Raw genomic sequence first — 15413 nt, 5'->3', positions numbered from 1 at the left:
TAAGGGGAAGTACAATATGTAACTTTTAAATAGAAGAAGACTATACTTAAATACCTTATTGATTAGTATATGCTGTCTAGTTTAGCTAATGGATCCCGTTAAGAGGCCACTTGTCATTGTGTTTTTATTGACATCATGTTTCTGTATGCCCATTTGTTGGTGCGTGTAGGTGATGCTGGATGAATCGGAGGGATACAGAGCAGCCCTAGAGGCCTTCATGCCTGTCCTTAAGGAGATCACACCAGTGTGTGACACCACTTCTCAAGAGCAGCTTCTCTACCTGGCTATCCAAAATATCACACACATGCACCAAAGCATTCTGGACCCTCTGTCACACCTTCAGCACCTAGCAGATGTAAGCAATTAAAAAATTAAAGAAACCTCAAATATTAATATTGAATGTTTTTACATCTGGATTTACATATTCCCTTTTACAGTTATGGGATTTACAGTGTATACGTAATTTGGAGGATAACATAACATGGTCATTGGTCATGGACAAATATCAGGAAATTTTTAAATTGTGGTTTTCTCCAGGTCTGGAGAAGGAAATGGAATGGAGATGAAAACTTCTACAGTGAATAGACTTGTCTAGTTATGCTCTAAAATATAAAAAATACAAAATATTTTTTTATTTTTGTTATTATTATTGTTTTTATTATTATTAACCCTGGGTTTAGCTAATCCTGGGTTATCTTGTTACATGTATCACACTTCATATTTTTGGCACCACAAAAGGCCATAATCCAAGATTACTGTAAAAGTGGTGTTAAATGTATCTTAACCCAGGGTTGAAAATGGCCTTGACCTGGGGTTAAATGTTATGTTAACTCAGGGATTAGCGTAGTGTGAAAAGCCTCAAGGTGTTCTCTCTTGTTCTAGAATTTTTATCAGAATTCACTTATAACTCTTGTGTAGGAGATGGATGCAATTGAAGCAGAGGTGAAGATAATGGAGAAGAATTTGACGAAGATCAGAACAATCCTTTCCACGACTGACACACAGAACATCTCTCCTGAGGAATATCTCCAGAACAGACAGGTACATTACATCTTGGAAATTCTCAGATTGTACTGCAAGCAGTTATATATGTATGTATATATATATATATATATAATATGCCTTATCAGATGTTTTCTTCCTGTGTCCTCAATGGCAGGTCATCCTAGACAGTATCCAGTCCATGAAGAGGACCGTTGATGAGATTGAGAGCTGTAGGCCAGGCTTGGGGCTTCCTGCAGAAGCAGAGCAAACTCTCACAGCCTTCCATTGGGCTCAAGAGCTCCTGCAGCCCATCCAGGAGCTACAGCAGCTCAGTGTTGAGCAGAGCACAGCGCTGAGGGTGAGTCACTTTACTAGTGTTCTTGTAGAGTTCATGTGATTTATATCATGTCAATCCTAAGAACACTGCTGACACTGTTTGAAATTGCAGGCAACTTCCCAGTTTCTAGAATTAATTTGAATTAATTTAAAGTGGATTAATTTTTGGTATGAGCTATATTCAGATATACACGTTTGTTGGTTTGGTTTGCTTTGTTTTCTTTTGGTTTTGTTTAGCTTTTTATTTTGTGTTTGTTATGTTTCTTGTCATGCTCTTTTTTGTTTTGTTTCTTGTCGGGTCGTGTTTTTTTTGTTTTGTTTTATCACACAAAGGTATACAGTAGCAGTAAAATATCAATGTGATTGAGCAATTGTAAAATCAGCTTTGAAACCAACAACACAATGCAACAGTTTTTTATAAAGAACACAAATTCAGTTCTAAACTACTTAGAACATATATATAATACCAATATCAAAAAAATACATTTATAGACTAATGATTAGGATGACCTTTGCCCCTGTCTGGTTAGAAAATAATTGGTCCTTCTTATGAAAATGCAATAAATCTGTAGTGTTTTCAAGTGTCCATGACCAGTGTGTGAACTCTCTTCCTCTCTTTCATGTCTGTTGGAATGAGAGGAGGATAGCATCTCTACACTTGAAAGCCAACTCTGAGAGGGGGATGTGTGGGCACCTTGTTTTTTTTTAATGTACTTAAAAATTAAATGCTTTAAAACCTCAATATGGTGTGACAGTAAATCATTACTGCCATGGCTGTATTAGCAATGGTGGTAGTATCCAGTTAGGGTGGTCTTGTGACATTTCTCATGATCTTTACGTACGACAGGCCTAGAAAGATTCTGCAGACTTATTTCTGTTCCAGTTGTGAGGGGAAATCTGGGGAATTCCATGGAATGGATTTAATCATGGTAGAATTCATTAAACTGAGTTTATTGGTAACTAAAAACATAATCAAATTAACCACCATTCATATTTAACATTACAGACATTCCAGCACTTTGGAAATCTGCTGAGATTTGTACAGAGATCTGCACACACAGATTCCACATGGTCCTGGAGATATGATCTGGTTACCCTGACTTTCCTGTTTTTTCCCAGGCTTATCACTTGATGATACTGAGTGTGTCATATGTCTCTCTAGGCATCTATTGGTCTGCCAGCTGAGATTACTTTGTCTTCTGGCCAAACCATGGGAGTCACTTTGCCAGACCTTTATACTGGAGATATAATGGTATGTCCTAGCCTCAACTTTTATCAGCTCAAGTAAAAATGCACCTCAAAACATGCCCACACTAGTTCAGAAAGCCAAATATATTCACATCATCAGTTCTGTTCTAGTCAAAACTTTAGAGCTTAAGAATGTTATATCCTCACATGTCCTTGGAACTGTTAAACAGGTGTCCATGGACGGCCCTAACAGTGAGGAAGAGGATGAATGCAGTCAGTCTTCATCCTCAGGAACTCTCACATGCAGTGTTCCAGAGGTAAAGCAGACCAACATTTCTTCTAGGTTTCATTTGTTCCTCTGCCAAACCTTGAATGAGGGTCTTTTCCTATACATTCTGAGACTCTTTGTAGTGGTTTCTTTTTCCTTTCACTATGTTCTATTTTATCTATCTGCTCATGCTTTTTTTAAGTGCTGGAGTCACATAATCACAATCAATGTTTTATTGATCACTCTTTATTTTTTGTAGCTGTTTTTCAATCACACACCTCTTCAAATGTATGTCCAATATCCATTTCCTTTCAACACTCTTGCTTTTACATTGTTTCTGAGATGTCACTTTTAGGTATTCAAGTTCATATTTTCTCATCCTTTGACTTTGAGAACTAAGGCTGCATTCACTGCAGAGTGCTAAATATAACTCCACTTCTTTCTTCCATAACAGGTAGTCTCCTGTAGGGAGTTCAAACCTCTCACTCGCTTAAAACTAGCTCTATTCATTTTCTTTTATATCTCTTAACCAGGACCCAGATGAGACAATAATGGAGGATGTTGAAACTGACACTGCCTCTGCTGTAATAGAGCATGTCACCAAGGTATATGCTGACCACAATAGAAGTTTCTTTTTTCTTCCATACAGTACATACCAAGTGTCCTGTTAGTTTATGCATATGTATGTCCTATCATTTTCATTCAGTTTTTATATTTCTCATATTGTTCTATTTGTCTCTTTAGGAATTGTCCCCCAAAGATGTTGAGAAAATGGATGTTGCTGCGATCAAGTATGCACCAGTATTAAATGAAGCTAATCCAGGAAGTTGTTTTGCGGAGCCTCAACTCCCTGAAATATCTAACACGGAGGGTAAATCAGTTACTGAAGAGACTACCTGTCTACCTGCAGCAACACACCAACACTCTGAAGAGTTTACAAATGAAAAGTGCTTCATATCTGCAACAGCAAATGAAGATGTTGTTTTAAAAGATGAGCAAAAGACCAAGTGCCCTGTAACCAAGTTGACTGAAGCAGTACACATGAAGCATGGAATAGACACCAAAAACTCTAAAACTAGTGATGCCAGTGAAACAACCATGGAGTCCAATTTTGTAGATGAGAACACAGTACCTTTAACCATCGAAACAGATACAGTTGATCAAGTAAACTCCCTAATCTATAAACAAGACTCTACCCCACAAACACCTGACAGAGAGCAAGTTGAATTTACTGATGATGACCAATCCCAACCTGCAGGCAGTATAGCTGATCCAGGGACAATATCCATAGACATAACCAAATCTATGCCAGAGCCGGATACAACAGTGGTAATATTTGTGTAAAGTTTAACTATCATATTTATGTCCAAGAAAAGTCTATTAAACTCCCTTACAATGAGTTCTGCATTTCCCAATGTAGACAGGTAATGGATAACTAACGAATACTCTCCCTACCGTCTTTAGGAGATGCAGTGTAAGATGAAGGAACAGAGAGAACAAAGCTTCAGCATAGATCTGGAACATTTCCAGTCTCAGGAAAACACATGGTAAGGAGGTGCCCCCACACTATTACAATAAATAAAAAAAAATTACAAATCTTAATATAGTTATGAAAAGTAGTCACCCTTTGCCTAGATGACACCTCTGCACACTTTGGTTATGCTTTTAACCAAATTAATAACTTGCCCATCTTTGGATGCTGTTGAAACAGTGTTGGATTTCCTATTTAAGCTGGACACTTGATGCATTTAATTCACTATCTGGTTCAACTCATCCATTTAAAAAATAAGATCAAATAAATAATAAACATTCAGATTTTGTATAGATAATTATACATAAGCACAACTTGTATTGGTCTACAAAACTGATTTTAAGCATAAAAGAATAAGTGTTTAGGTTAAAGGTTTAAGATATTAAGAAACATAAATTGCATCTGATAGTTAAAGATCTTTTAAAGTGAGTTAGATCCATGAAGTGCCACATTTCTCAATTACTAAATGCTATATAACCAAAATGGAGAGAGATGCATCCATTCAATATCAGGTTTGGCATGACGAAGCTTTCAAATGGTCTTTTGCAGGTCCAGCAGTGCCACTGTCAGTGATCCAGGGCATTCTGAAGTGGAGAGTTTGACCCAGATTCTCACCAAATTAAAGAAATCGCCAGAGGCACTGGAAGCATGTCAGGATATAAATGCTTCAGAGGTCAGTTTCAGCCTAGCAAAATTACTTATTTAAACCAACCAACTACCCACCATGTAATTGAATGTGTATGTGTGCATTCTGCGACATGTTTGTAACCTTTAACATTCACTGGAGCCCCAAGTGAGAGTCTGATTCTCTCACTTTTCTGATTCATAACATTTAATTACTGTTTCTGATATTTAAGTGACACAAAACAAACTTTGAAAGAAAGAAACAGTTAACCTGCCCTCTAAATCATGTGTCTACCACACTGTTTTAATTCGAAAAAAAAAAAATATAAAAAATACAAGGTTGTTTTAATTATTATTATTATTATTTTTTTATACTCTGAAAAAGAAATAGTTCACCTAAAAATTACAATTCTCTCATTATTTACTCATGCTCATGCCATCTCAGATGAGAATGACTTTCTTCTGCAGAACACAATGAAAATTTCATACAATGAATATGAATCGGTGCTAATATATTGAAGCTCCACAAATCACATTAAATCAGCATAAAAGCTGTCTAATCCATGTGCTTCCAGTGGTTTAATCCATGTCTTCAGAAACAATATAATAGATGTGGTAAGGAACAGATCATTGTTTAATTCCTCTTTTACTATTAATTCTCCTCCCTGCTCAGTGAATCTCCACTTTCAATTTCACATTGTTCTTCTTGTGTTTTTGGGGATTCACATTCTTCATGCATATCGCCACCTACTGGGCAGAGAGAAGAATTTCTAGCAAAAATGTACTTAAATATTGATCTGTTTCTCATCCACACTAGGGCTGGGTATCACGTTCGATACATATTATAATTATTATTATTATTACATTTATAATTGTTTTTATGTCTTCTTTTGTGTAAGTAATTTTCTGCCTGCATGTTAAGACAGATTCTTGCTGACGGTAAATGGAAAGGTGGTTACGTATATATGTATATTATTTTATCACTTTATTATTTATTTATTTGCTTTTTCGTTTAGTTTGGAGTGCAATTTGAATTTAGAAATGTATTTGATTGAAGTTTTTTGTTTTTTAAATACATTTTTTAATTTCCAATGCAAAATCAATAAAGCAAGAATATTCACTATTCCCTCAGCCCGAAGTTTCCGATGTAATTGGATATATATATCGTGAAGGAGGGAACAAAACAAATTTATTCACACACTATATATTTTCCTAGATAACGAAATACCCGACGGGTAGTGAATGCACGGATGAAGCTTTTTTGTCAGAGAGTTGTAAAGCCATCTTTCAAAAAGTTGAACTACACATTTTAAATGCACTTATTTTTTTTCCAGTTTCATTTGAACTTTTAGTTAAAATAAATGAAAAATAAAGTTCAAAGTTTGAAATCAAGGTGTCTTTCTTTATTGTGTAATCTTAACTCTAACCATGTTTAAACATTAATCACGTGTCAATCAAACAGCACGCAGTGACAGATGTCAGGAAATAAAAAGACGATCTTGTATATTTCATCTAGATCAACCAACCAGTGGTGCTCTTGCTATTGCAACTGATATAATGAACACCCCTGTTCTAGATGTAGAATATAGGCTTAATATAGAAAACTACTCAAAAGTTTGATTTGAGGACATCTCTCTTTGACATCTAGATCATTTTATTGCCCAGCCCTATTGATAACATTGTATTAATCTCTTGCCCAATAATCTCAGTGATAGATAGTCAAATTACAGGCTACGATATAGACACACAGTATCTAGCAAACAGAAATATTAAATTTACCCTTGATATGTTTCTTATAATTAGAGGCAGAATTAATGATGGTATCTGGCTTGAGCAAGTTAAACTCAAATGACACGATCATGCAATTGGACTTTTTCACTGTGAAAAGCTCTTCCAGGTGCAGATGAGATGTTCAGCTGTAAACTGTGCTTGAGGCATTTTCCAGATCCATAACAGTTGGCACCAGATCTGCAGCTGCCGTTCAAGTTTTTTACATGTGATTTAATTTGATGGGAGTCACGAGACTCTCCCTAGCCAATCACGTTGATAGATAAAAATGAAATCAGGACAGGGAAGTAGCGAACACAGATACAGCACTTAAAATGTACTAAAGAAAAAGTAGCATTATTACATTTTTAAACTACTTAAAGTACAATTCTTGGGGAAAAGTATTTAATTACAGTAACGTGAGTATTTATAATTCGTTACTTTACATCCCTGCATATTTCACAGAGAAATTTATGAGAATGATTCTGCCTTTCTAAGTCCTTTTCCTTCCTGCTTACTCAGACTAGAGAGGATCTGTTGGAGATTTCTCTGTCTGTGTTAAAAGCCAGGGAAACTCGGACGAGTGACTCAACCAAACTCATCAAGGACTTCGTCTGCATGAAGGTATTTAATTCATTTGGTGAGCATGCAAACCTTCTTGCATGCTCACATGTTTTTCATTTTTTATTAAACAAGTACATTTTCTCCCATTATCATTACTGGAAAACACATTGACATGCCTCACTTTGCAGGTCATGATATAGAACTGAAAGTTTAGAATTGTACTGTCTTTTTTGACTATGGACAGGTAAATAGTATGTATGCTGTATTCTTAATTGTGTTATTATTACATCTGTTTTGCACCTGAATTTCCCCCTAGTCAGTTTCTGATTAAAAAAAAGTCTTCTCTGTCGGTTTGCCTTGGGAAAGCCACTTTGAAACTAGCTTGACAAGCTATTCATGATTTAAATTCAAACTAGAAACAAGCTACTGTTTTGAACATGTAGTTAGCTACACTTCAAACTACTAACAAAAAAATACTTCTTTGAAGCTACTTTAGGAGGCAATATTATTTCATATAAACTATTAATTAAATGATTAAACTATTACTATAATCTTGAGCAACAGGGATGTTCTGAAGCTCTTCTGAAAGGTTTAATGGGTCTCCTTGAGCTGGGCTCTGAACGGCTGCAACGCTGTCAGGATGCAAACCCACACAACTGCAGCCAGCTGCACAGCCTGCTCAGAGGACACAAGGTACACAGCTGAACTGTGTGTTGAAGGGGGGATTGGTTACATCTGGTGACATGAACATTTCCATACAGTGTTGTACAACAGTTAAACAGCTGTAAAAATGATTTACTTCTGTGGTCAACTGCATTATTATTATTTTTCATTAGAAAAAAATATACAAATAAAATAAATCATAAAGGTTAATTTCCTAAGTCCTTTCTAAGTTTTTTAACCTCTATGTGACTCTTTTAATCTTTTAACTTGACTGGTAACAGAGATTCTTCAGAGGTTTGGGGCAGAACTTTGCAATGGTTAAGCTGCTGTCCAAAAAGCAGCCTGAGGGGGCGCTGCAGGACCTGGCAGAGGTGGAGCAGCTAATATCAGCACTACAGGATCAGGCACAGAATCATGGGGTCCAAATGCAACACAATTTGCAGGTACAGTGCAGTTAGTCTTTCTCAGGTTTACATAGATGTCAATTACATCTTTTACATTTATGAAACATTCTCCTTTGCTGAGCGCTCTCCAGATCATCTCCAGTAATAGGATACAACGGGACTAAAGGCACCCCTTAAGGACATTTTTATTTCAGAAAATGTATCGAGGTCTAATTATTTATTTCTTTTTATTGAATATTTATCGAGTATCACAGTTTGTGTAAATATTAACGGAAGGTTGTTCCTATTATTTTTCTGTTTAAAAAAAAAATAAAAAATGGTGGTGAGGGAGCCTTTTACCCCACACCTGGGTTAAAAGGCTTCCTCACTTGGGCTTAAAGGCTTAAATATTGCGTAGATACCTGGCCAGTAGCTACAGTACTGTGCAAAAGTCTTAGACACATAAGATGTTTCACAAAAGCATTTGTCTTAAGATGGTTGTTTATATCTTCAGCTTTAGTGTCTCAATAGGAAATATAAATGTTAGACTCCCAAACATTACTTTTGCAAATAGAAAAGATTAGAATAGAAGAACAGGGAACCCTGCAACAGATGTCATGCTAACACAATGAAGGACTACTGTCATGGAAAAGTTTATTTTAATTCATGAATATTTAATGAGTTTATGAATTATACAGTGTGGTCCAATAGCCAGAGACCTCGTTGAAAATGGATAAAAAATCTATTTTAAAACTGGAACTGACGTTAAAAATAGTTATGACGTATGAATAAGAAATACGATTCTGCACCTTTTTTTTTTTTTTTTTTTTTTTCTCTAATTTAATAAGCAAATTTGTGATATTGACCATGTTACCTATTAACATTTGTTACCATCCTCAAATCATGCTGGGATAACATGGATAATCAGGTTTTGCACATACTTGTGAAGTCCATGCCAGCACCAAGCAAAAGTGGGCATACTGTACAGTACTATTTACTTTGCAATTTGTGAAAACATTTGAAATGAAACTGTCCACTCAAATTGTTTTACTCATAACACAATTTGTACTGAAAAGAATTGCATTAAATTAGAAAAGTGCAAAATGGAGACATGGTCTCAGACTTTTGGTCTGTATAAAGTAAAGTAAGAGAGATGAGCAACAAAATAAAATGTATGAAATTACATGAATTCTCAGTGAGGCACACACTCTCGTTTCTTTCAAATACTGTGTTATAGGAGTGGTCTCTGTATGAGGAGGTCACAGAAAGACTATTCAGGCAGTTGGATGAGCTGGAGGCAGACGTGCCCAGTCTAGATTCAGAGCTGGAGGGGGACATGCGGGGTCAGCTACAGTCCTGTGAGGTTAGTTACATCCATACTGCAATATTATGGTCACTGTGGTGTTGTAAAGTACTCAGGACTGGTAACAGGAAGATCCCTGGGTCAATCCCCACAAGAAGTAAGCAATGAGCTGTCACCATTGTGTTCCCCATGAAAGCACTTGTTAAAGGCTGTGCCGTGTCTAGGAAAGTCTTAATTGAATGATATGTTAAGTCAAATCAAATGTATTTGAATAGCGTTTTTCACAACAGGTGTTTTTTTTCTTTTTCTGTGTGTACATATAATGCCAATATTAGTTATTTATGTTTAGAACTATTAGTGGTTATAATCAGTAAACTTGGTAAGTGTTGTGGGTCAATGGTTAAAGAAAATAATTTTGTATGAACAGTAAGTTTTAGTGATAAAGTCCTTGAAGTCATCCCGAATGAGCTGAGGAAATACTTGTAGATGCATTGTCCTTTAATTTTGGCCGATTAAGGCTTTTGTTATTGGTTAATTCATTTTCTATGAGTAAAAAGTAATAGTAACAGAAAAGTCATGGAAATTTGTATATTGTGAATATAATTTTTTTTCTAGTTACGCTGTGCTCTAAAATATTTCATTTGCTAGACATTGATGTTGCGTTGAGTAAAACTTTCTTGCAAGCCATAGTGTCGATTTTGAGCAAATGGTTCTTTTGGGTTGGTTCTTTTCAATGAATCGATGATTCTTTTCAATGAAAAGTTTGAACCAATTCTTTTATTATTTTTTAAACTTTTTATTACATTGCCAGTAGCTTTTATAAATATATTTTAACACTTTTTGCTCTGAAATTTTCTACACTCCCCCTTGTGGTTCTCTGAGGGCCTCAGACCACAGTTTAAAACCCCTGATATAGAGGATACCTGTTCATATTTGTTATTGGGTTGTGTGCAGGGCTTAAGGAACATTAGTATTTGAGATATATGGGAGGAAGTGAGGAGAGAGGGTCTTCTCTTTTCATTGACTATATGTTGTATGAGATCTTTTTTCGTCAAGCACACTCTGTTCCAAATTAAATTACTCAGAATGATAGTTGCCATATCTGCAGAACTTCTTGTTCTGCTGCCTACATTGGCTGCTCTTATATTATTTGACCCCCTCACAATTATGAACGCTCATTTCTCTGCTGCACTGACTCACACGGAACAGTCAGTGACGAACGGTTGGTTGCCTGCGTGTTATTTCCCCTCTTTTGACTACCAAAGCTCATAACTGGATTGATTTGGGAGGAACAGCAAGCAACCATTTTTGTTTGCCTGTAATTGATGTACATCAAAAGCACACCCATCCTTACAAGCCACTCCACTTGAGAATGGACCGAGATGCTGACAGAGATAAGGGGGATAGTTTAGATCAGAAAGTTCCCTTAATATTTTGTTTGTAATTCAGCAAATTGAAATGATTTATTGAATCCAAGCTTAATGAATGTGAACAGCATACACAAATATATTAAGATTAATCATGGTGTTGCAAGACCCTCATCAGTCTTTTGATTGGCTCTTTGCTCATCTATGAAAGGACCCTATCAGAGAAGCATAAAAAAAAAGTGGTAAATGTACATTATTTCATGAAGCTTTTATTTATATTTGTATATAAATGTGCAACGGTGTTCACAGGACGGGCGAGGAGGAGACGGGAACCGGCTGAACAGTCAACATAAACTTTTAATGGGATAAAAAAACTGAAACATAACATAAAACACATACACACGCAGTGGCCACGTGTCTCTCTCTCCCTCGAACTGGCACCTCCAACTTGTCTTTTTCCCCCTCCTGGCTGATTAGTACGATTCAGTGCGGGCGTGCGTCCTCACGGCCCGGCTATGCCCTCCTGCTCGTCACACTCCTCCACTGCCTGATTCATCCTGGGGAAACCTCCGGCTTGAGGTACTCCCCTCCCTTCCTGGAGGGAAGTTGTTGCCCTTCCATCTGTCCTTCTGCCGGCAGGTCTTCCCCGCCTCTATGAAGCCCTGGGAAAGACGAGGGAAGGGAGAGGGAAAGAGCGAGGGGGAGAGACAGAGAGTGAGAGAAACTTTCTCCCCGTTCCCTTACATGCCGTTGTTTGGTCCTCAGCCACTCCTCTGCCCTCTGGGGGATGACATCCGCTCCTCCCCTGGCGGATGCTGTGAGTGCTCCGACCCCCGGCGGACGGTAACAGATCCTTCCCTTCCTGCTGGACGGCAGCAGTTCCTCCGAATCCCAGCAGCGGCGACTCCGTCCACTGGCTGACAGCCACGGCTCCTCCCTGGTTTACGGCAGCGGCGAGGACTCCACGTCAGCACATCCTTCCTCCTTCCTGGGTTTTGGCACAAATGTAACAGGGTTCAGGATGGGTAAGGAGGAGGCAGGAACTGGCAGAACAGTCAACATACACTTTTAATGGTCTAAAGAACTAAAACATTACATAAAACACACACACACACACACACACACACACACACACACACACACACACACAGTGTCTGTGTTTCTAATTCTCTCTGTTGCCTCAGGCTCGTCTTTATCCCCCCAGCTGATTAGGACAATCAAGCGCCAGGTTATGGCTTGGCCACGCCCTCCTCATTGTCACACTCCTCCACCGCCCGATTCAGGCCGAGCAAATCTCCAGCTTCATCGTACTTGTTGCCGTCATTCTGCCGGCAGGTCTTCCCCGCATCTCTGGAGCTCTAGAAGATATGAGGGGAGGGAGAGGGAGAGGGAAAGAGCACGGGAGAGAAACAGAGAGCGAGGAGGGGGAGAGAAAAACTGGCTTGCCAGTCCCCGGACATGCCATCACTTGGTCCTAAGCCACTCCTCCACCCTCTGACGGACAAAAGCAGCTCCTCCACTTGCTGGTGGACGGCAGCAAACTCCTCTGTTCCTTGGCGGACTGTTGCAGCAAGGACTCTACGACAGCGCATCCCTCCTCCCTCCTGGGTTTCAGCACCAATATAACGGGATTCACAGGACGGGCAAGGAGGAGGCGGGAACCGTGAGAACAGTCAACCTAATTTTAATGACATAACTGAACTTAAATAAACAAACACACCGACACACATGTGTCTCTCTCTCTTGAACTGGTGTCTCTGGCTCGTATTTATCCCCATCATGGCTGATTAGGACAATTCAGCGCTGAGTGTGCATCCTCATAGCCCGGCCACCCCTGTTCCTTTCACAAAATGCTTGTATGCAAATTTTGTTGTCTGTTTCAAACACATTTTTAATTGAGTGTGTTTGAATCTTTACATTATCAGTACTATGCTCAAGAAGTTGAGTGTTGAATCAAAAAGAAATACATTTTAAAAAATTGTATATAATATATATTTTCAGGGTTCTTGCCTACCTCTGTTGGGACACTTATGAAATGTTGACTTGTGTATTGTATATTGTGTACTTTTTTTTTATTCTGTTTCTCTTTTTCTGTTGTTGCTTTCTTTTTCTTTCATTTTTATTTATTTTTCTCTTTCTTTTTACTCTTTCTCTTTTAATTCTTTCTTTATTTCTTTTCTTTCCTTGTTCGTTTCTCTTTCTCTCTTTTTTATTCTTTGTTTCTTTTCTTTCTGTTTTTCTTTATTTTTCTATTTCTGTCTTACTCATTCTTACACTCTTTATTTCTTGTTCCTTTTTATTTTCTTTCTTTTGCTCTTTCTTTCTTACTCTTTCTTTCTCTCTTTTTCTTTTGTATTTTTCTTTCTTCCTTTCTTTTTCTATTTCTTTTTTATTCTTTGTTCCTTTTTTCTTTTTCTCTCTCTTTTTATTATTTGTTTCTTTTCTTTTTCTTTCACTCTTTTCTTTCCTTTTTCATTTAATTTACTTTTTCTCTTTCTATCTTTCTCTTTTTTACTCTTTTTATTTTCTTTTTGTTTTTCTGTTTCTCTCTTCTTTTTCTCCTATATATTTCTTCTTTCTTTGTCTCTCTCTCTCTCTCTCTCTCTCTCATGTACAGAGGTTGCACAAGGCCCTGGAAGACATAAGACCTCAGGTGGGAGAGATCCAGGACCACCTCAGGGCCCTCAAAAATAATGGTTGCTTCTTTGAGGTGCCAGGCCCGACTGTCCCAAGATCACGCCTGTTTACACGCTGGCAGGAGCTCAATAAACAACTAGAGCACAAGATACAATCCACAAAAAAGATGAAGAATTATGACAGGTCTGGGAAAAGATACAAGGGTGATAAAAAGAGTAAAAATTGTGTATAGTGCTCAATAGAAACATGGGGTTGAAGTAAAGGCCTTTTATTTAAGTGCAGTTAATACAATTATACTATCAGTCTTTTGAAATTTAAAGGCACTAATTTAAACACTACTTCACAACAGCTCACCCCTGCTCTGACTGCTATGAACACTTTTGTCAAAGAAAAAATATTATATTGACGAGATTAAATATAAATAAAAAATAAATGACAGAATAGCAAAGACAATTACATTTTAAAGCTTTACTTTGTGCTACATTTGGACTAAAGACATAATATGTGTGTGTAGGTTTCAGTGTGACTCAACTGAACTAGAGAAGTGGATGAGTTCAGCTCATGAAAAAATTCAGAAGTGGAATACTTTATCTGACAGATTCGCCCTTACCCAGCTCATGGTGACAAGAACTTTTAGATTATTAATATTTTTTTATCATTTGATTGTATAATATGTGTATAAGTGAAATATGACATGCTGTCATTGTGTTTGTGTACTGTATGTTTCAGGAGTTCTTTAGGGAACTGGAGGTGAGGTCTGCACAGAAAGTATCAGTAATCTGTACAGGCACACACACATTGCAGCTAACTGACAGTGAAGCTCCCGGTCTGCACAGACGACTGGCTCAAATTGAGCAGGACTGGACCAACTTGACTAACATGCTGCCAACCCTTCACCAGACACAGCAACAGGTAAGTTGGTCTAACTCTAACCATGTTCTAACTCCCAACTCTAGCTGTAATACCTTCCTCATCTCTTTCAAAATCGTCTCCATTAAAAGCAAAGCTCTGGCAATTACATGTTGTTTTAACAAACAGCCTTTTGCCCTTCTTTTAGCTTTTGGGGAGCCAGTCTCGGAGTCAGATCTTAGCTGAGCTGACCACCTGGCTAGAGTATGTTGAAAGTAGACTGGAGGAGGAAAGGTCTAGGGTCCATTGTGCCCTGGAATCCACTGAGCTGTCTAGATATCTACAGATTTTGAAGGTATCACACCTATACTTTCATACGTTTGGTAATATTTTGTTGTTCTAGCTAAACTTCTGATATGTTGCGGTTATGGAATCTTTCGTCGCTGCAGAAACAGAATTCTGAAGGAAGCACTCACACATGTATTCTTCAGTTGTATTTAATCTTCTCAGGACATCAAGGCCGAGGTAACCTGCCTCGACTTTCTGAATCAGTCTGTGGAGGGGGTGGGCTCTGTGGATGATCCAGCCAATCGCAATGAGCTTAACCTCTTTGCTGAGCGACTGGGAGCTCTCAATCTGAGTTGTCTTGTTCTACAGGGCAAGATTGACATCGAGGTGAGTCCAGAAGTGCAACATCGCTGATGCATACCTAACAAATCCATCCATGTTTCCACTCATACCATTGTGATTTGTTCTTTTGTCTGCAGATACATGATGCAGAGGACAAATGGCAGGTGTGCGCAGACAGAGAAAGGCGACTGCAGTATATTCACAGCTGGATCTCTCAATGTATGGAATGGGTGAGACACCGCAAGAGACCAGACAGTTGCTCGCAGATTGAGCAAACATTACAGGAGTGTGAGGTACATCTCTTATCTACATCTTAATT

General features: G+C 37.9%; 1 protein-coding gene across 1 annotated transcript in view; it reads left to right on the top strand.

Annotated features, from left to right (window-relative positions):
• The window catches only part of LOC127623910 (nesprin-2-like), a 108881-nt gene that overhangs the window by 29010 nt on the left and 64458 nt on the right, over nucleotides 1-15413 (top strand). The window contains exons 29-47 of the mRNA XM_052098501.1: nucleotides 170-355; nucleotides 919-1041; nucleotides 1160-1342; nucleotides 2483-2565; nucleotides 2729-2825; nucleotides 3310-3381; nucleotides 3521-4105; nucleotides 4241-4323; nucleotides 4857-4980; nucleotides 7221-7322; nucleotides 7827-7955; nucleotides 8207-8368; nucleotides 9546-9671; nucleotides 13596-13798; nucleotides 14130-14235; nucleotides 14345-14527; nucleotides 14673-14819; nucleotides 14975-15139; nucleotides 15232-15387. Coding sequence (XP_051954461.1) covers nucleotides 170-355; nucleotides 919-1041; nucleotides 1160-1342; nucleotides 2483-2565; nucleotides 2729-2825; nucleotides 3310-3381; nucleotides 3521-4105; nucleotides 4241-4323; nucleotides 4857-4980; nucleotides 7221-7322; nucleotides 7827-7955; nucleotides 8207-8368; nucleotides 9546-9671; nucleotides 13596-13798; nucleotides 14130-14235; nucleotides 14345-14527; nucleotides 14673-14819; nucleotides 14975-15139; nucleotides 15232-15387 — 3015 coding nt within the window. The remainder of the gene's footprint in view (nucleotides 1-169; nucleotides 356-918; nucleotides 1042-1159; nucleotides 1343-2482; nucleotides 2566-2728; nucleotides 2826-3309; nucleotides 3382-3520; nucleotides 4106-4240; nucleotides 4324-4856; nucleotides 4981-7220; nucleotides 7323-7826; nucleotides 7956-8206; nucleotides 8369-9545; nucleotides 9672-13595; nucleotides 13799-14129; nucleotides 14236-14344; nucleotides 14528-14672; nucleotides 14820-14974; nucleotides 15140-15231; nucleotides 15388-15413) is intronic.

Source organism: Xyrauchen texanus, chromosome 30, assembly GCF_025860055.1.
Source record: "Xyrauchen texanus isolate HMW12.3.18 chromosome 30, RBS_HiC_50CHRs, whole genome shotgun sequence".
Classification (NCBI taxonomy): domain Eukaryota; kingdom Metazoa; phylum Chordata; class Actinopteri; order Cypriniformes; family Catostomidae; genus Xyrauchen; species Xyrauchen texanus.
This window is presented reverse-complemented; position numbering and strand designations above follow the sequence as displayed.